This window comes from Schistocerca piceifrons, chromosome 4, assembly GCF_021461385.2.
Source record: "Schistocerca piceifrons isolate TAMUIC-IGC-003096 chromosome 4, iqSchPice1.1, whole genome shotgun sequence".
Classification (NCBI taxonomy): Eukaryota; Metazoa; Arthropoda; class Insecta; order Orthoptera; family Acrididae; genus Schistocerca; species Schistocerca piceifrons.
This window is the reverse complement of record NC_060141.1, coordinates 89,322,172-89,343,665: the sequence shown is the minus strand read 5'-3', so window position 1 is coordinate 89,343,665 and position 21,494 is coordinate 89,322,172. Positions and strand designations below refer to the sequence as shown.

At 43.8% G+C, this 21,494-nt stretch overlaps 1 protein-coding gene and 1 pseudogene across 1 annotated transcript in view; one reads left to right on the top strand and one right to left on the bottom strand.

Annotated features, from left to right (window-relative positions):
- Positions 1-21,494, bottom strand: part of LOC124795618 (Down syndrome cell adhesion molecule-like protein Dscam2) — a 594,927-nt gene that overhangs the window by 208,181 nt on the left and 365,252 nt on the right. Inside the window, exons 6-8 of the mRNA XM_047259690.1 lie at positions 6,804-7,088; positions 6,351-6,635; positions 5,537-5,656 (exon numbers count right to left, since the gene is read on the bottom strand). Coding sequence (XP_047115646.1) covers positions 5,537-5,656; positions 6,351-6,635; positions 6,804-7,088 — 690 coding nt within the window. The remainder of the gene's footprint in view (positions 1-5,536; positions 5,657-6,350; positions 6,636-6,803; positions 7,089-21,494) is intronic.
- On the top strand, positions 17,557-17,673 carry LOC124796903 (annotated as a pseudogene).

Genomic DNA, 21,494 nt, shown 5'->3' with positions numbered 1-21,494 from the left:
CCCCCCCCATCGCGCTCCCTACATCACCTACAAACTTACTCATGTGTACTTCCTACGACTGTATACGCGCTACAAGTAAAAAGTTGTTAATTGCTATCTATCCAGGTCTTGGAGTTTTAATGAGCAATAGTCTACTTCGGCAACCTACTGTCTATCGGAAAGCGCTCTGTGTCTCACAAGAGGATCCTCCATACTGTAAATCACGGCTTTTGGTTCAAATGGCTCTGAGCACTATGGGACTTAACTTCTAAGGTCATCAGTCCCCTAGAACTTAGAACTACTTAAACCTAACTAACCTAAGGACATCACACATATCCACGCCCGAGGCAGGATTCGAACCTGCGACCGTAGCGGTCGCGCGGTTCCAGATTGTAGCGCCTAGAACCGCTCGGCCACCTCGGCCGGCCCCACGAATTTTGATGCGCTTCAAATATGTTGTAGAGGCACTTACCCTGAGTATCTGGCTATCCGGTTTCTTAGCGACGGGCCTTGGTTTTTGAGAAGTTCGATTTTGAAGTTCATTGCGCGATATCTATACCCGTAACATTAGTTGTATTTCGATCAAGGCAACGTAACGTCCGCCTCCGTAGCGTAGCGGTAGCGTCACCGACTATCACGCAAGGGGGCCTGGGTTCGATTCCCGGCAGGGGAGTGGGTGTTGCGTGTCCTTCATCACCATTTGGAGGGCGACGGTTCAATCCCGCTCCCGCCCATCCTGATTTAGGTTTTCCGTGATTTCCCTAAATCGCTCCAGGCAAATGCCGGGATGGTTCCTTTGAAAGGGCACGGCCGGTTTCCATCCCCATTCTTCCCTAATCTGATGAGACCAATGACCTCGCTGTCTGGTCTCCTCCCCCCCAAACAACCCAACCCAACCCACCCGTTCCTCTCCCTCTCTCTCTCCCTCTGTTATCTCTCTCTCTCTTTCCCAAATCTCTCTTTCTGTCTCTCCCTCCCAAATCCCTCCTTCTCTCTCTTGCCGGCACGGTAGCTCAGCGTGTTCGGTCAGAGAGCCGGTTGGCCTCTGTAGTAAAAAGACTAAGTGGAAGGATGAACCACCGGACTTGAACAGTATGTCTTGCGACGTCCGCAACGACCAAACACAACGATCAATAACGAACGAAATGAGAAAAAAAATAGCGCAGCGGTAAAGGTTCACATCTACCACGCTGGAAGTGCCGTGTTAAAATCCTCCTCGTGCACTTTTTTTTTTCCAAAATCGACCGAATTCTTCAATTTTATTTCAAAGAATATCACCACAGTATAAGGGTGCGAAATTATAAAGATATATTCAGTCACTAATTTTTCTGTCATAAAATAATACAAAATCTTATTTTTCATCATCTTGATGTGCCAGAACAATATTGTGGGTGATACTTATCACAGATACAACCGAAGCACAAATTTTCGCAGCACCACGCGCATTTTATGAAAGCAGCCGTCTTGCACGTGCACGGTTTCTTCATGAGCGCGATACCGGGAAACACAATTCTTTTGCATTCAAAAATATTTCACTTTCAACCGCTTATTTCGATGCGAACCATGTATATCTAATCATGCTTTCAAAATTAGGTGCGCTGAATTGATGTAGGAATAGCGAATGCAATTTTATCGAATCTTCCCTAGAAGCGATCTGTCTACTGTCTTTCATCAAGTCGGCAGATTTTCACCTGTCGGTAAAAATAAACATTGCAGGGCTGGCAATAAGGAGTGCACCTTGGTGGGACCACTTTTAGGGTGCAGGTGCTCGCTTTCCTTTCATCAGTGAATAGATGATCATATAAAGCTGAATCTGTTTACCCTCCCCACGAATCGATAATGTACAAAAGTTTTTTCTATCCCACGTACAGAAGAATTACAGAATACAAAAATTCGTCGTACACCAGTTTCGTCAACTTCCTGGGTTTCGTGCAGGACACGACTACATTTCTGTATTCCCAGTTAATTCGTCTACTCGTTTCTGAACGTTAGGACAAAATTTACCAGTCGGTTCTTGCATACATAAAGAAACATATGGGAGCAGATTCGAACACGGTACCTCCAGCGCGGTAGCCGTGAACCTTTACCGCTACGCTACGCAGACTTAATCGGAATACGCAATGTTACGCGCATAGAAACCGCGCAATGAACTTCAAAATCGATTTTCTCAAAAACCAAGGCACGTCGCTAAAAAAACCGGTTAGCCAGGTACTCAGGGTAAGTGCCTCTACGACATATTTGAAGCGCACCAAAATCTGTGATTTACAGTATGGAGGATCCCCTTGTCAGTTAAAGTAGTGGTTACCATCTTAGTATCCAACTCACTAAAATCAACAAGAATAAGCCACTTTCATTTAACGGGGGTAGGACGTGAAACGGGCCGACTTGGAGCAGGAGAGGCACCACAGAACATTTTAATTTCCACTGTCTACACTTTTACAAATAAATTCATAAAACTTTGTCAGCATGACCAGGAAGGATTCAGGATTCACACTCACAGCAGAGGAAGTTCAAAAACATAACAAAACAAATTTTTTTACATCTGAAATTTCATCATTTTTTCACTTGGTATTGGCTGCATTTGTTGTTGTAGGTACACTTTTCTTCATAAGTAAGAGAGATTCTTCGATGAATTTTGCACAGCATACATACCATACTTACAGGTGTATGAAACTCTAGAATTTCCCAAATTTGTTAAAAACTGTGGTAAAAATTGAGATAATTAACTATAAAATTCGAGTTTTCTCTAAACACGAAGTTCAAAACGTAACAGACCATTCATTTTTCCATAGATTAAATTAATTCTAGAGTTTCATACACGTGTAAGTATGGCCTGTAAGCTGTGCAAAATTCATCGAAGAATCTCTCTTACTTACGAAGATAAGTGTACCTATAGCAACAAATTCAGCCAACAGTAAGTGACAAAAAATCATGAAATTTCACATTTAAAAAATATTGTTTTTTCGTGTTTTTGAATTTCCACTGCACTGCTATGAGTGCGAATCCTGAATCCTTCCTGGTCATGCTGACAAACTTTTATGAATTTATTTGTAAAAGTATAGACAGTGCAAATTAAAATGTCCTGTGGTGCCTCTCCTTCTCGAAGTTGGCCCGTTTGACGTCCTATCCCCCTTAAAAAGTTGTCTCACAATTAGGCTGTGTTGTGCAAGCAAGTAGTTGTAACTTCCTGGCAGATTAAAACAGTGTGCCGGACCGGGACTCAAACCCGGGGCATTCGCGTTCCGTTGGTTACTGCTCTAGCATTTTTTAGAATTTCTTTCTTTCTTTCTTTCTGTCGGTTTCTTCGTCATGGTTCTTTTTTCATGATTCTTTTTCGGGGAGATTGGTTCTCTGCAGTCGTCTCACAACGCCTCTCGAAGTCTCAACGACGCAAATATCTTTACTTGGTGTATTATTAGAGAGAGTGGCCAGCCCTCTGACCGATCGCGCTGAGGTATCGCGCCGGCACCACTGAGGCACTCAAACCAGGGATGGTAGTGGTGGTGGTGGTGGTTAGTGTTTAACGTCCCGTCGACAACGAGGTCATTAGAGACGGAGCGCAAGCTCGGGTTGGGGAAGGATTGGGAAGGAAATCGGTCGTGCCCTTTCAAAGGAACCATCCCGGAATTTGCCTGAAACGATTTAGGGAAAACACGGAAAACCTAAATCAGGATGGCCGGAGACGGGACTGAACCGTCGTCCTCCCGAATGCGAATCCAGTGTGCTAACCACTGCGCCACCTCGCTCGGTAAGCGAGGGGTCACGACCTGTCCTCACAGCTTTACTTCCGCCAATACTTCATCTACTACACTACTGGCCATTAAAATTGCTACACCACGAAGATGTGCTACAGACGCGAAATTTAACCGACAGGAAGAAGATGCTGTGATATGCAAATGATTAGCTTTTCAGAGCATTCACACAAGGTGGGCGCCGGTGGCGACACCTACAGCGTGCTGACATGAGGGAAGTTTCCAACAGATTTCTCATACACAAACAACAGTTGACCGGCGTTGCCTGGTGAAACGTTGTTGCGATGCCTTGTGTAAGGAGGAGAAATGCGTACCATCACGTTTCCGACTTAGATAAAGATTAGATTGTAGCCTATCGCGATTGCGGTTTATCATATCGCGACATTGCTGATCGCGTTGGTCGAGATCCAATGACTGTTAGCAGAATATGGAATCGGTGGGTTCACGAGGGTAATACGGAACGCCGTGCTGGATCCCAACGGCCTCGTATCACTAGCAGTCGAGATAACAGGCATCTTATCCGCATGGCTGTAACGGATCGTGCAGCCACGTCTCGATCCCTGAATCAACAGATGGGGACGTTTGCAAGACAATAATCATCTGCACGAACAGTTCGACTACGTTTGCAGTAGCATGGACTATCAGCTCGGAGACCATGGCTGCGGTTAACCTCGACGCTGCATCAGAGACAGGATCGCCTGCGATGGTGTACTCAATGACGAACCAGGGCGCACAAACAGCAAAACGTAATTTTTTCGCATGAATCCAGGTTCTGTTTACGGCATCATGATGGTCGCATCCGTGTTTGGCGACATCGCGGTGCACGCGCATTGGAAGCGTGTATTCGTCATCGTCATACTGGCGTATCACCCGGGTGATGGTATGGGGTGCCATTGGTTACACGTCTCGGTCACCTCTTGTTCACATTGACGGCACTTCGAACAGTGGACGTTACATTTCAGATGTGTTACGACCCGTGGCTCTATCCTTCATTCGATCCCTGCGAAACCCTATATTTCAGCAGGATAATGCACGACCGCCTGTTGCAGGTCCTGTACGGGCCTTTCTGGATACAGAAAATGTTCGACTGCTGCCCTGGCCAGCACATTCTCCAGATCTCTCACCAACTGAAAACGTCTGGTCAATGGTGGCCGAGCAACTGGCTCGTCACAATACGCTAGTCACTACTCTTGATGAACTGTGGTATCGTGTTGAAGCTGCATGGGCAGCTGTACCTGTGCACGCCATCCAAGCTCTGTTTGACTCAATGCCCAGGCATACTAATGCCGTTATTACGGCCAGGGGTGGTTATTCTGGGTACTGATTTCTCAGGATCTATGCAACCAAATTGCGTGAAAATGTACTCTGATGTCAGTTCTAGTATAATATTTGTCCAATGAATACCCGTTTAACATCTGCATTTGTTCTTGGTGTAGCAATTTTAATGGCCAGTAGTGTGCTTTCCAGTCCTGTGGCGTTTGGAAGGTAGGAGATCAGATAGTGGTGAAACTAAAGCTGTGAGGACTGGACACGACTCGCGCTTGCGTAGAGCATTTGCGAAAGACAGAGCTTCTGAATTCCAGAACTGCTCCAGCAAACAGTTTTAATCTGCCAGGAAGTCTCGTATGAGAGCGTCCGCCGCTGCAAAGTGAAAAATTCATTCCGGAAGCAAGTAGTTTGTTTGAAGCAAGGCGTTGTACGAAAAGGAGATATCTTTTTAATGGGATGCGCCCGCCACAGCTAAAGTTGTTCTCTCGTCGGCCTGATGACGCATCCCAAGTAGGCGGGCGGCACTGGGGAGCTACCTGTTGCTTTCTTCCAGATGACGGTGGGTTGCGGCACCCCTTGGGCCTGGCAGTGCAGCGTCACGTGGCGGTTGCGCTCCACGCTGGCGTCCGAGGGCTCCACAGTCCAGCGAGGTGGCACTGGACACACGACACACACGTCAGCGTCGACGAAACCTCCGCCGGTGGCGTTATATCAGCTACTAAATAACACCAAAGACGTTTAGCTCAGTCGTTATGACACTTTGAACAGTCTTGCAAAAGTTTTAGTAACTCGATCAAAAAAACAGTGAATTTCTTGCAAGTTATTCGTCTCTGAACAGAAAAGTCGAAATATAAGCACATTTGTCAAAGTGAAACTACTGTGGGTGTCAGGACTACTTTTACGTGGTGATAAAAATGCTGCAAAAGCTTATTTACACGGTGAGGGTTGCTAAAAAGGAACAAATGTGAGCAAAACATTTGTAGTGAAATTGGCTATCGGGATTAATTGGGTGAATAATAAGAAAATATATGTAGAAATGTTGAAGAAATAAAGAGATATAGTTGCATGCGATAAAAAATAGTTAGAAAAAAAGTCACTAGCTACTGAGAAAGAAACAACTCAAAAGGTGCATCAACTGTTACCTTTGTGAAACAAACCTGGGATTCCAGTCACCGGTGCATTCCCATGTGCCAAAGCAACCGAAATGTAAAGACGTGGCGGTTTCTGACTAGTAAAACACAATAAAAGAAAGAAACGTACTTGGGAAGCAGGAGACAAACGCAAATAGAGAAAGAAGTAGTAGTAGTAGTAGTAGAGGCAGAAAACGGCAGAAGACAAAAAAGCGGTTACCTTTGACCTGTAGCTTGGCCGTGTACCTAACCTCGGCTGCCGGGTTGGAGGCTACGCACGTGTAATCGCCAGAGTGTGTGGAAGAGAGGCTAGAAATGCTGAGGAGGCTAGAATAAAGATCAAGGGCTGACACGTTCACTCCCAGCTGAGAGGAGAGCGTGCCGCCATCTTTGAGCCACGTGATGGAGAGCGGGGAGTCCCCCCGGCTCACGCCACACACTGTGCGGGTACGCATGCCCTCGGAAAGCCCGTCTTGGAAGGAAAAAGGCTCAATTATAGGAGGAACTGGAAGAATTAAAGAGAGAAGAATAAAAACATGAGAGCAGAAAAAGAAGAAATAGAAAAAATTCTTTTTAGAAAATTAAAAAAAAGTTTCCTTCGGAGAAAAAAAGAGTAGTAGTAATAATAATAATAATAAAGTCGGCTGCGGCGACATGAGAGATGGTTGTTTACCATTGACCATGAGCTGCTGCGTGTGAGATACCTCGGCCGCCTGGTTGCGCGCCACACAAGAATAGTTGCCGTTGTGATCTGGAGACAAACTTTCGATCAAGAGAATACTATTGAACTGATCGACGCGGGTCACGGAGACCCGCGGCATGGAGTCCGCCGAGCGGCCGTCCTTGAACCAGCTGATGGTCAACGGCAGGTCTCCGCGCGTCACAGAGCACGTCAGGCTGGCCCGCTCGCCCACGTGCTGCGTTCTGTCAGAGGTAAATGGGCTAAGTTTGGGAGGAACTGCAATTCACAAGAAAAACAACACCTCTCAACGTCTGTCCCGTACGTGTGGAGTCAGGTGGCAGTGTCCGCCAAGGCGTAGCACCATCTGCGCACTTTCCTCCGCGCTTCACGTCCGTAGTTGCCAATTTGGAACACTTTCGGTTTGTAATGTTTATTTTCCCAGGATCCGTGATCTTTTGTTATCTAACAGTCCTATATTGTAGCATCAAACATTGGCGACTGTCTCCTTACAAGGGAACCTCCCCATCGCACCCCCCTCAGATTTAGTTATAAGTTGGCACAGTGGATAGGCCTTGAAAAACTGAACACATATCAATCGAGAAAACAGGAAGAAGTTGTGTGGAACTATGAAAAAAATAAGCAAAATATACAAACTGAGTAGTCCATGTTGAACATAAGCAACATCAAGGATAGTGTGAAACCACGCGCGCCGTGGTCTCGTGGTTAGCGTGAGCAGCTGCGGAACGAGAGTCTTCCCTCGAGTGGAAAGTTTAATTTTTTATTTTCAGACCATTATTATATGTCCGTCCGTCCGTCAAATGTTTTCGGTTTCCATTGGAGAGGCACGTCCTTTCGTCTACTAATCGCACGGTTTTGCGGTGCGGTCGCAAAACACAGACACTAAACTTATTGCAGTGAACAGAGACGTCAATGAACGAACGAACAGATCATAACTTTACGAAAATAAAGAAAGTACACTTTTCACTCTTGGGAAGACTTGAATCAAGGACCTCTCGTTCCGTAGCTGCTCACGCTAACCACGGGACCGCGGCGCTCCTGGGTTCACATTCTCCTTGATGTTGCTTATCTTGCACATGGACAACTCATTTCGTATATTTTGCTTATTTTTTTCATAGTTCCACACAACTTCTTCCTGTTTTCTCGATTGATCTGTGTTTAGTTTTTAAAGGCCTATCCACTGTGCCAACTTATAACTAAATCTGACGGGGGTGCGATGGGGAGGTTCCCTCGTTAGCATCAATGGCTACTGAGGCTTAGGTAGCGGACTTCTCTTTGGTAGGAAGGTCTGGAACCGGACCGTACACTAACTTCGAAGCGCTGATTTTAAATGCACAGCTCAACGGAAACATTTTTTGATTACTTTTTATTAGGTAATGGTTTAATCCCATGGTTTTCGGGCGCTGAATCCATATTCGACCTTAGTTTTCTTCTACCATGTACAATTTTGTCACAATGTGACCTGTTTATGAACTACAAAATTAGCAAAAAACATATAACCAGTATGAGAAATAATTTAATTTTTCGTTACGAACAAAGGTTTACTTGAAGTATAAACATGAAAATACTTCGCTAATACATATAAATTTTGTGACCTTAGCTTTACGTTTCCTTTCTCTCTTTCCTTAAAGCACCTAATAGAACTTTCTTTCCGATGTACGTCGTTTGAAGCAACTAAAAGCAATCTCACATTATACTAACATTTCAGAGGCCCTGATTCTGTTTCACGAAAAAAAATCGAGGTAACTGTTAAAAAACTGAATCTTGAGGCTCATCAAACTGCATGTTCGTCTGCAAAATCAAACCATAGCGGGTCCATGTTGTTGGTTGAAAACTTAGTAACAATCTCCTTGAATGATGCCAAACCCACTCTCCCAGTTTTTTCATACTCAAAGATGGAATCTCACATAAGTTTTCGAATGTCAAGTTCAACAAACAGGAATTCTTTAAATTCCGATTCTGGTAGATGAGGAAACGTCTCGAGGAGACATCTGAAGCTTTCTGCATTTTTGGGGAAGTTATCACAAACTATTCCGTGAGGCTCAGTTTAACATGTTGAGACGATAACAGAAATTTTCCGGATCCATGAGGTTCTTACGCAAAAGAAAAAAAGGAATTATGGAGCTTACTATAGTAGTTACTACTACACATACTAACCAGAGCAAAACATACTCCGAAATTTCAACACCATTTCGTTATTCACTCAAACAATATACGAAATGTATGTATTACATGATTAAAATCTCTAAAATGTATTTTAAAAAATAAATTGAATGTTAACTGTAAAATACTGGCGGATGATACGCCTTTTTTTGCTATCGTGTTGGGATTCAACACACTAAAGTCAACAAGAATAAACCACTTTCATTAAAAAAAAGTTGTTTCCAAGTAGCCTGCAGCAGAACTAGTGATGGATCAGTTACTGAGTCATAGTGGGCGCCATTACAGGTGCACAATATGATGAGTGCCATAATTCTCTTGTTCGTAGCAAAGCGAAATGGAGGTGGAGCTTATTGTCTCCTCCGCCTTAATCCTCACATGCAGTACACTGTACTTCACTCCTCAATAGTCTGAAGTCGCCAAAGAGAAAGTGCGCAGATGAAAATATGCATATGGAAACTCAATAATCTCAACACTAAACTCTTACAACACATATATTTTGGAGAAATTGTAATAATACACAGCTATTCCTTGACGGACAATGCCTTTTGCACAAACAGTACAAATAAATTTACATTTGTCCTTACTATGAAGAGTGCCTCGAGTTTCAAGTCAGCTGAAACAGATTGAAATTGGTTACTTATTATTACACTGACATAACAGAATATAAGATTCATTTATTGACGACGAAAAGAGACATGAAAAAAATGTATATTATCATTATATAAATTATTTCTCCTTAAAAACTATAAGTTCAGGGTCAAACAGTAAATACTGGTTACTAACACTTAGTTTGAAAACTTGGATATATTTTTACTAATGACTCCAGTAGTGGGAAGAAGCAGACACAGTCACTGGACTTAGATATAGCACTTACTTAATTATTTTTTCTTTCTTTTATAGTACTTCCATATTACTGTTCAGTTTTTCTGCACGAAGTCTTTACTTCTACAAGAGTGCAAGATTTATCTGTTCATTTATGATATAAATAACAATATTCCAGGCGAATATCAAGTAATGAGACAAACCTTAGGACGTGATTCCTGGCAGAAAAAGGAACAAAAAGACTCGTAACAACACGTGTCAGCAAATGGATGGTGAGTCTTCAATAAAGCAGTTCGTAACGGGTGCATTACATTGCACATTACATGGTATTAATTTTCCCAGCTTACAAAAGATGACGGGTGCATTACATTGCACATTACATGGTATTAATTTTTCCATCTTACAAAAGATGTTGAAAGTGCTTGCTACGGAATGCAAAGCGACAATTGACAGGTCGTATCATGGACTGCATCACTCTTTTTAAACTTCCAGGTTGTAACCAAATAGCGTCACAGGCTGCACAGACACAATGTTCGAGGGTCTGCAATAAGTGGTACAGCTTACACAAGACATTTCAGATGCGCGCACAGGTAAAATCATAGGGGTTTAGGACTGATGACAGAGGCGACCAGGCCCAACAGCCTTCTCGTTTTATCCATCTCCTGGGGAAGATGCCGAGGTCCTGAAGAACAACGATACGGGAGTGGAATAATGCTCCGCCATGCACCAGCCACTTTACCTACAGCACAGCTAACGGCACAGTCGCCAGAAAAACAGGCAGAGACTTACGCAGAAACTCCACAAACGTGCGTCCATTAAGGCACTGTGGCAAATCAATTGATCCAAGATCGCCAATAAACCCTGCTCAAACATTGATACTAATCCGTTACTGATAGACGATTCGACCATTCCCCGAGGAGTTTCTACAGCCCGCAGATGACAACGGCATAGGTTTCTGATATCATCTCTAGCAAAGTTCGCTTCATCGGTGAAGAGTACCAAAGGCAGACAGCCCATAGTGGTAATGTTCTGTTGCAACAACCAGCATCAAAACAAACAGCGTGGAGAAAAATCTGCAATCGATAATCCTTGAAGTGATTGTAATTGATAGCAAGAGTGTATATCTTCACGCAGGATACACAACACGGCGGTAGCGTTCTCGCTTCCCACGCCCGGGTTCCCGGGTTCGATTCCCGGCGGGGTCAGGGATTTTCTCTGCCTCGTGATGGCTGGGTGTTGTGTGCTGTCCTTAGGTTAGTTAGGTTTAAGTAGTTCTAAGTTCTAGGGGACTTATGACCACAGCAGTTGAGTCCCATAGTGCTCAGAGCCATTACACAACACGATCCTTTGGCTAACTCCATGCTGGCGTGCGACGTACGTGGAGCTTGTTGTGTTGGCCCCAGTGTCGTGTAGAACCTATCGTTCCAGAGCTGCTGTTTGAACTTGCCGCGACCATATAAGTTGTTCATCTCTCTGAATGAACCCATGCTCAGACAAATTTCAAGAAATGGCTGCAAACGTTTTGTGAATCAGAGGGGGAAGTCTATTACGGTAGGCAGCTCGCTAAATCCGGGAGGACTCTCGACAGTTTCCAAGTGCTTTATTATAAACGAAAAGCATCTCGGCTTGCTTCAGGAATCACTAATGAACCATTCTGCTTCTACTTAGCTGAAAGCACACAACCGGCAACACAGATAATGATGTTGTCCATCAGTGATATCTAAGCTGGCTAATATGCATTAATTAAATATTATTTTAAGTTCACATAATATACCGGTACTATCTGCTTTATTACAGACTCATAGTCCATTTCCAGACATAAGTTGAAGTAAACTTTCCTTTTTCTTTCCCTGTCAGAAATCATCTCCCGAAGTCTGTCCTCATACTTAATTTTGATCCTGTATGAGCTTGATCATAAAGAGAAAAATGTTTCTAAATAAACTACTCAAAAAAGTTTTGCGCAACCTACATATTCCCGAACATGTGTGGGCTTAGATTCAAGGGGAGCAACGTGTAGCTTGGCACTGGGTTGGAGCCCACGTTTCGCTCCGTCAAGCTGCATTTTTATGAAACCTCAAATGGTAAATAAAATTATAAAAATGAAGTATAAATAAGAATTACTTTTATTGGTTGATTTACTTGAATTTAACGGTATAAAAGATCGACTAGTCACCAAAGTATTGAGAGGACGCATGATCGTTACTATGTCATGCCTTGCTGGAGAGGTACAAGAATAAGTCACTGATCACACAAACTTGGAAGCACCGGTCCGAACTTTGCTTTCCGTGATGGGTGTGGCTCCAGTTGAAATTCGGAATTTCGATGTTGAAGCTTCAAGAACATTGACGCATCGACGTTTCCCCAAAACTGTGGATCCATTGGCTACAAGGATCGAATCGTTCATTTTGCTTAATAAGGTTAGATTTTAGTATTTTTTGAGCGCGCTGTTAAGAGAGGAATTTCAATGTTCCTGAACGAATACCATTAGGTTCCAAGTATATTTTTTGGAGTATAAACAGTTAGCGATTATGACTTGCGACAACGTATCGGAAACAAGTAGGAGTAACTTCTGCATTTCGAGGCAGATGGCGTTGTGGCGGAGTTCACCGCCGAAGGCTTTGTGACAGAGAATCAGGCAGAAAACGTCGTGGTCGACCGGTGGGCATTTTCTGGAGATTGTGCCACCAACAGCGTAGAGAAGCAACGTTATTGGCGTGGTCCTTTGACATTACGCGGCTTCACAGCGTCCCACCCAATTATGTAACGCTATTCACAGGGGTTAAAGATGACTGAGCATTACAGAAACGTGCGGACCCACAATTAAGTCTTCAACGCGCTAGTGCTCTGTGTCTGTTTCGTTTTGACAATAATTTGCTGAATCGCTAATGACCGAATGGTCGCGTTTACTCGCAGTATCGCCAGTGCTCAAATTCTTAGTTTTATTTGAGCTTGGTAAATTGCAGTTGTCTTTGTCCAGGTATGGAAAATTGTGTTGTGTGCAGTTATGTGTGACAGATATACCGCTTAATGTAAGAGGTACCTTTGATCTGTCTGTTGTTCCAGCCTTACTAGTGCTTATAAAACCGTGTGCGGGGAAGTATGTGATTGACATTATTTTTGTGGGTTTGGCTCTCTCTTATTGGTCTGCCAGTCACAAATATGTTCGGGAAAGTGCCTTTCCTGTCCTACGTTACGAAGCCACCGCGTTTCCAGTTGAATTCAGGTTCTTTTTTAAAATTTCAGTCCTGTGCTTCTTTGGATTCTGAAACAAAGTCAGTCCCTGTTAAAGAACTTGATATCGACTAATCACTTATGTAATGGAGAGAGCGCGTCTCAAGCGCATTTTGTAGTTATTAACATGCTGGCAGATGTCGAAGACCTCCAGTCCTCGAGTCTGTAATATAAGTGGATTTTAGGGTGCTTTCTCTGGCAGCATATTTGGGCATCAACGAAAGTAAGTAGGTGTATACCTCACTCGTCTGCCACATATGGAATCCTAAGACGAATGTAAATATTTAGGAACGATCAGTCGCAGCAAAAAATCTAGTAAATATGGGCTCTAAAATTCATACCTGAAGTACTATGGGTATTTGTTCAGTAGAAGAGATGAACTGGTGCTCTTTGCTCTTACGGTATGAATCTTAGAGACCATCCTCACTGGTCATTTTTTTGTTGTTTTGGTTCATACTCCCATCTCACAAAATATGAAAGCAAAGAGTTTGCAGCAGAAGAGATTTTTTTCACAATCTGGAAGATGAGGAAGTGCTCATAGCTCTTAAAGTATCCATTTTAGAGCCAGTGTTTACTAGAATTTTTTGCTTCGAATGATCTTTCCTGTCATATCCCTGAACACTGCTCACTTGACGAAAGGTCTGTTCCTAAAGACTGGAAAGTAGCACAGGCCACACCAATATTCAAGAAAGGAAATAGGAGCAACCCTTTGAATTACAGAGCCATATCACTGACTTAAATTTGCAGTAGGAGTTTGGAGCATATACTGTACTCGAACATTATGAATCACCTTGAAGAAAATGACTTATTGATACATAACCAATACGGATACAGAAAATATCGTTCTTGTGCAACACAGCTAGCTCTTTATTCCCATGAAGTGATGAGTGCTGTCGACAAGGGATCTCAGCTCGATTCCATATTCCTAGATTTCCAGAAGGCTTTTGATACCGTTCTTCACAAGCTGACTATTAATCAAACTGCTTGCATATGGAGTATCGTCTCAATTGTGTGACTGGATTCGTGATTTCCTCTCATAGAGGTCACAGTTCGTAGTGATAGACGGTAAATCATAGAATAGAACAGAAGTGATATCTGGCGTTCCGCAATGTAGTGTCATAGGCCCTCTGCTGTTCCTGATTTACATAAATGATCTAGGTGATAATCTGAGCAGCCCCATTAGATTGTTTGCAGATGACGCTGTAGTTTACCGTCTAGTAAAATCATCAGACGATCAATTCCAATTACAAAACGATCTATAAAGAATTCCTGTGTGGTGCGAAAACTGGCAATTGGCACTAAACAAAGAAAAGTGCGAGTTCATCCACATGGGTACTAAAAGAAATCCGATAAATTTTAGGTATAGGAAATCGCACAAATCTGAGGGCTGTCAATTCGACTAAATTCCTAGGAATTACAGTTACGAGTAATTTAAATTGGAAAGACCACATAGATAACATTGTGGGGAAGGTGGAGCAAAGACTGCGCTTTGTTGGCAGAACACTTAGAAAATGCGACAAGCCCACTAAAGAGACAGCCTACATTACACTTGTCCGTCCTCTGCTGGAATATTGCTGCGCGGTGTGGGATCCTTACCAGGTAGGATTGACGGAGGACATCTAAAAAGTCTAAAGAAGGGCAGCTCATTTCGTGTTATCGCGCAATAAGAGTGAGAGTGTCACTGATATAATACGCGAGTTGGGGTGGCAGTCACTGAAACTAAGGCGCTTTTCTTTGCGGCAAGATCTATTTACGAAATTTCAATCACCAACTTTCTCTTCCGAATGCGAAAATATTTTGTTGACACTCACCTACGTGGGGAGAAATGCTCATCATAATAAAATAAGAGAAATCAGAGTCCGAACGGAAGGATTTAGGTGTTCCTTTTTCCCACGCGCCATTAGAGAGTGGAATGGTAGAGAAGTAGTATGAAAATGGTTCGATAAACCTTCTGCTAGGCATTTAAGTGTGAATTGCAAAAACGGCTCTGAGCACTATGGGACTCAACTGCTGAGGTCATTAGTCCCCTAACTAACCTAAGGACATCACAAACATCCATGCCCGAGGCAGGATTCGAACCTGCGACCGTAGCGGTCTTGCGGTTCCAGACTGCAGCGCCTTTAACCGCACGGCCACTTCGGCCGGCCAGTGTGAATTGCAGAGTAACCATTTAGATGTAGGCGTAGACCATTCCTCCCGGGAAACCCTGTATATTTACGAGGTGGCCTCACATTGGATTTAAGAAAAAGGCTTAAAAAAGATATATATATATATATATATATATATATATATATATATATATATATATATATATATATATATACGAGGGTTATTCCAAAAGTAAGGTCCGATTGATTGCCAAATTGAAACCACAGTGAACATCAGAAATGTTTTACTTGTAACAATTAGCTACACCTTTCAGCTACTTCTCTACGTAGTCGCCGTTCTGACTTAGACTTTTGTCATAGCGTTGTACCAACTTTTCAATAGCCTCATCATAGAAGGCAGCCGCCAGTGCTTTCCGCCAATTCTCCACGCTGGTCTACACCTCGTTGTCTGTGTCAAAATGTTGTCTTCAAAGACAGCGGTTCATGTGACCAGAGATGAAACTCAGGGGGAGACAATTGCGGACTGTATTGTGGGTAATCTCACATTTCCATTTGAAAACGATGCAGGAGCATCTTCATTGCCCCTGCAGAATGCGGCTGAGAATTGTCGTGAAGACGAAACAGCACGACAGTTATGTAATGTTGGCTGCATAGCTTCAGGCGAAATTTCTCACCAGGCCCTCGTACTTGGCGGCAGACACTATTTTCTAGACATCTTTACGCACTCACCGCGAGCTCAGAAATGAGAAGAGCGACGTGATGCTAACTGGGGTTATACTAGAGACACTACCCAACACATCTGTGCAAAGCTTTATCGGATTTTCATAGTCGTTTCCCTTTCGCGACCGATCGGACCTTACTTTTGGAATAACCCTCGTATATATATATATATATATATATATATATATATATATATATATATATATATATATATATATATATATATATATATTTTACTGCGAAGTAAAGACAAAATTATCGCACGAATGTGAAGTCGAAATAAGCTGTTGGGCAACAGTCAGTATAGTATTGCTCCATCTGTCGCATTGTTACACGCTCGGATCCTCGTAGATGTGGTCAAGATGTTGCTGCTCAAGCTTTCCCCAGTTTTCGACGGCTGCTTTGTTGGGGCCGTCCAGTGTGCGAGACTGGTCTCTGGGGCAAGGCACTGCAACTGGTCACAAGCATGTTCATTTGTGTCCACGTCTGCAGATATGACAGTCATTCCATTCGATTGATACGTGTCTCCTTTAGGATGATATACACGAGGTACGGTCGGTGTGATCGTAAATGGTGACTACAGGTGATGTATCCAAGACCTTCGCCTGCGATCACTGCTGCGCGCATTGCAGGTGTGGTCTGCAAGTTGCGCGTTCTGCGGCTCCGCAGGAGACACTGCCTTGGCAGATCGTGACAGTAGCAGCACGACAGGCACGGCCTATCAACTAGCTGGATTGTGTCCAAAACACAACGGTCTTCGTTTAAAGTGGAACTCGAGCCTGCACCATGGAAACATTCGGCTCCAGCCTCAGGACTAGCAGCGTGCGCATTCCCGACAACAGCCTCACAATCGTAGCCACTACTTTGCCTCCGCGAATCACGTTCCACCCCAAGCACCGAGCAGACATCATCCCGCCGGGTGTGTATTTACGACGGCACCCGGCCGCTCTCTGCCAGTTTCGTTCGCTGAGCCACTGCAAGCAGTGCCGAAGCAGAGCCGTCACTGGGATCTGCAACACGTGGTTTTGGGCAGCAGTTCAGTGTGGAGGATACTGGACTGCAGGCACTACGAGCGGCCAGCCACCGTCCAGGGAACTTCACCTCCTCCAGCCTGGGCTCTTCCGGACTCGGTGTTCCAAGAATGGTGTCCTTGTGTCTAACTCAGACTATCAACTGTGCTGAGTAGTCGCCGTCACTTTACTATCGAAAGTCCTGAATAGAGGCCAGTGGTAAGTCCTGAATAGAGGCCAGTGTTAATTGCAAATAAGACTTATTACCCATATTGCAAAGTAGTTCTGTGACTCCCACCATTGTGGTTCTTTCTGTGGGACTTCTGATCTTTCAGGCGCTTTCATGCATGGGCAGAGACTAAATAATTTTTATTATCAATCGTTAATTTGTAGTTCAGTTCAATTGACACACTAAGTCAATGCTGAACATGTTTGTATTTTTGCATTTCTGAGTGGTATGAAAGTAAATGCTAACTGACTTTGACATGGGACAGTCAGTTAATCAGTGGACAGATCAGCAAGGGTGCACAGCAGTTTCAAGAATCCCGTCCCGATACTGGAATGTACTCAAGTTATCATCAATAACGACGAGACACGTCCGACATCTGTACATGATAGTAACCCAAGACATGACGTGCATGATACTAATTCAAAACATGGCTGATGACACTCGGTAACGGCCCTGCCACAGTGGATACACCGGTTCCCGTGAGATCACCGAAGTTAAGCGCTGTTGGACGTGGCTGGCACTTGGATGGGTGACCATCCAGCCGCCATGTGCTGTTGCCATTTTTCGGGGTGCACTCAGCCTCGTGATACCAATTGAGGAGCTACTCGGCTGAATAGTAGCGACTCCGGTTAAAGAAAACCATCATAACGACCGGAAGAGCGGTGTGTTGACCACACGCCCCTCCTATCCGCATCCTCAACTGAGGATGACACGGCGGTCGGATGGTCCCGATGGGCCGCTTGTGACCTGAAGACGGAGTGCTTTGATGACACTTCGTAGTTGAACCCATGCCTGACGCGTGCATTGCTAATGGTCTTTACTGTCTTTTACAGTGCCGTACTGTTGTTCACAACGGATGCCTAGAGACCAGATTGACAGTGTGGAGAAGCATGCTTACTGCTTGGCTTGAATCAGCCTCCCCAGTTGCCTACAGAATATTAGCACACATGGTTGTTGCTTTCCGCTCTGGGTGCCTATGAGACAGCTGGCGGTGTTGACCACAAGAAGTCATTACGATGCTTCGACGATTTATATCTCACTACAGGGGTGACTTTCGTTGATGTGCGCCAATTTGGCTGCAAATTCCAGTGCTGACAGTCATTTTTGCGGTAAAGGGACAAAGTGCACGTGGTCTAGATTTGAAACGACCCTTCGAGGTACTTCGATAGACCAAATAGTGTGGTCTCACGTACCGATACCACCCCATGGATGTAATAGCAATAGAACTGCAAGTTTCCGTTGGACTCCGATTGTGACCACGTGGTATCCTGGTGGACCCTATGGTGTGCGCCCGCTGAGCCATGCATGTAGTAGCTCTGGACTATGAGAATTCTCTGCCGCCACGACATAAGATGGCCGGCGGCAGCGACGTATCCCACTTGCACTTGGAGCCTCTTTACTACAGTACCATTGTTCGTGCACAGTACAGTGAGCCTCATCCTCAATGACATTGTCTACATCTACATCTACATATACACTCTGCGGTGTGTGGCTGAGAGCACAATTCTCGCCAAAGTCATGTTTCCCCCTTCTGTTCCACTCGCGGATCGCGCGAGGGAGAAACGACCGTTTGAACGTCTCAGTACGAGCTCTAATTTCCCTTATCTTTGAATGGTAATCATTGCGCAATTTGAAAGTTGGTGGTAATAATATATGCTTTATATCCTCGGTGAAGATCAGGTTTCGGAATTTAGTGGGCAGCCCCTTCCGTTTAGCGCACCGTGTGTCTGCAAGTGTCCCACTTCAAACTTTCTATGAAATTAGTAACGCTCTCGCGATGGCTAAATTTATCAGTCATGAATCTTGCCGCTCTTCTTTGGACCTTCTCAATCTCTTGAATCAGACCCAACTGGTAAGGGTCCCATACAGACGAACAATACTCTAAGACTGGACGAACTAACATATTGTAAGCTATTTCCTTCGCTGAAGGACTGCATCGCTTCAGGATTCTACCAATAAATCGCAATCGAGAGTTCTCCTTACCCGTTACTTGTGTGAGCTGATCATTCCATTTGGGATCATTTCGATTAGTCACACCCAGACACTTAACGGATGTTACCGCTTGCAAAGACTGGGCATTTATTTTGTGCTCATACATTAATGAGGATTTTCGCCTTGTCATACGCAGTAGGTTACACTTACTAATATTGAGAGATAACTGCCAGTAATTACACCACGCATTTATTTTCTGCAAATCCTCATTGATTTGTTCACAACTTTCGTGTGATACTACTTTCCTGTAGACTAAAGCATCATCGGCAAATAGTCTACTGCAGCTGTCGCCTCGCGGGATTAGCCGAGCGGTCTAGGGCGCTGCAGTCATGGACTGTGCGACTGATCCCGGCGGAGGTTCGAGTCCTCCCTCGGGCATGGGTGTGTGTGTGTGTTTGTCCTTAGGATAATTTAGGTTAAGTAGTGTGGAAGCTAAGGGAGTGATGACCTTAGTACTTAAGTCCCATAAGATTTCATACACATTTGAACATTTTTTCTAATGCCGCTGTCAATACCATCAACTATATCGTTTATGTAAATCGTAAAAAGCAGCGGACCTATTACGCTGCCCTGGGGCACACCTGAAGTTAAGCTTGTTTCTGTTGAAGTCACCCCGTTCAGGACGACATACTGCTCCCCGTCTGTTAGAAAACTTTCTATCCAACCGCATACGTCATCGGATAGGCCGTAAGATCGCACTTTTTGGAGCAAGCGACAATGCGGAACGGAGTCGAACGCCTTTCTAAAGCCGAGAAATACGGCATCAACCTGGTAGCCGGTATCTAGAGCCTGTTGTATATCATGCACAAAGAGGGCCAGCTGTGTCTCGCAACACCGCTGTTTCCTAAAACCGTGCTGGTTTCTGCAGATGAGCTTCTCAGAGTCTTGAAAGGTCATTAAGTCTCAACACAAAATATGTTCCTTGCTTCTACAACAAATCGATGTCAGTGAAATTGGCCGGCAATTATGTCATCCGATTTTCTACCCTTTTTATGGATTGTTATGACCTGGGACTTCTTCCAGTCCCGTTGAACTTTCCGCTGTTCCAATGATCTCTGATAGATGATGGATAAGAATGGTGCTATATTTGTAGCATAGTCAACATATAATCTTACGGGGATACAGTCTGGACCAGATGCCTTCCTGGCGTCTAAGCATCTTAACTGTTTCAATACACAGATACACTAAACACTATGTCAGCCATCCTTGCGTTTGTTCGATAACTGAAAGGGGGATGGTGCTACAGTCCTCTACCGTAAACAAGTTTTTGAAAGCTAGGTTTAGAATTTCGGCCTTCTGTTTATTATCATCAGTTACATTACCCGTACTGTCAGCAAGAGAAGGTAGACTCTATTCCTTGTTGCATTATATGTAATGAATCTTTGTACGCTTGAAGAAATGCAAAGCGTTCCCTACGATGACAATTGCCATACTACTCTGTAGCCCAACGAAGTGGTACTCAACAAACAGCATACACAAATCACAGTTCCCGTCACGATCAGAGACGCAGTGTGCTTTTGTAAACACAAGTTCAATTTCACCTGGATTACACAAGTGGCTGGTCCAAGTACTGTTGCAAAGGTTTCCGTTTGAAAGAATATCAACGCAAGTCGCGGAGGAGGTGCAAAACTTTTTTGATTAGTTTATATTTTAATAAAAGGCAGCAGAAAGAGTGTTTATGAGGAACATCTTCGATCTTGGACTGGAAGAGGACGATGGAATAAAGGCGCAGTAGGTTATAAGGTACGCTAAATGACTTGTTTTAGAGCATACCCAAACGTGAAAGAAGCATATTCATAATAAAATTTTCTTATGCTGCAATTTTACGAGGACAAGGAGAAAATTTTTCGGCATTGGCACTGAGACACCATTTGTATCAAAGCAATTTTGTTTAATATGTTGTTACACTTGCACCATCGCATAAGGTAAGTGGAAGGCTGATATATGGAATAGTTAAGATTGTGGGGCTTTTACTGTAGATGTGTTGTTGGTGCTTCGTTAAAATGTACAAACTAGATTTCTGAGCCACATTAATATATTTATTTATTAGACTATTTAGCAGATTACCAGGAACCGAAATTATCCAATGTTGATGAAGATTTACAAGGAGCGTACTGCTTCACTTTAAACAATTATGATGCGGCCATCCGAAATCAAACGTGGATGAACTTTTGCCAAAATGATCGACGTTGAAGACTTTATAAATTGCAAGAAAATTGCATCAAGTGGTACAAGACGATCAGCGATTGAAGGTGAATGGAATAGCTGACGTCGTAAGCATGTCAGAAGCAACAGCAAAGTACGTGTTATATCAAGGATTAGATATAAGAAGGATTTATGCTTGATGTGTGCACATTTATTGAATGCTTACCAAAAACGTAGACGAAAA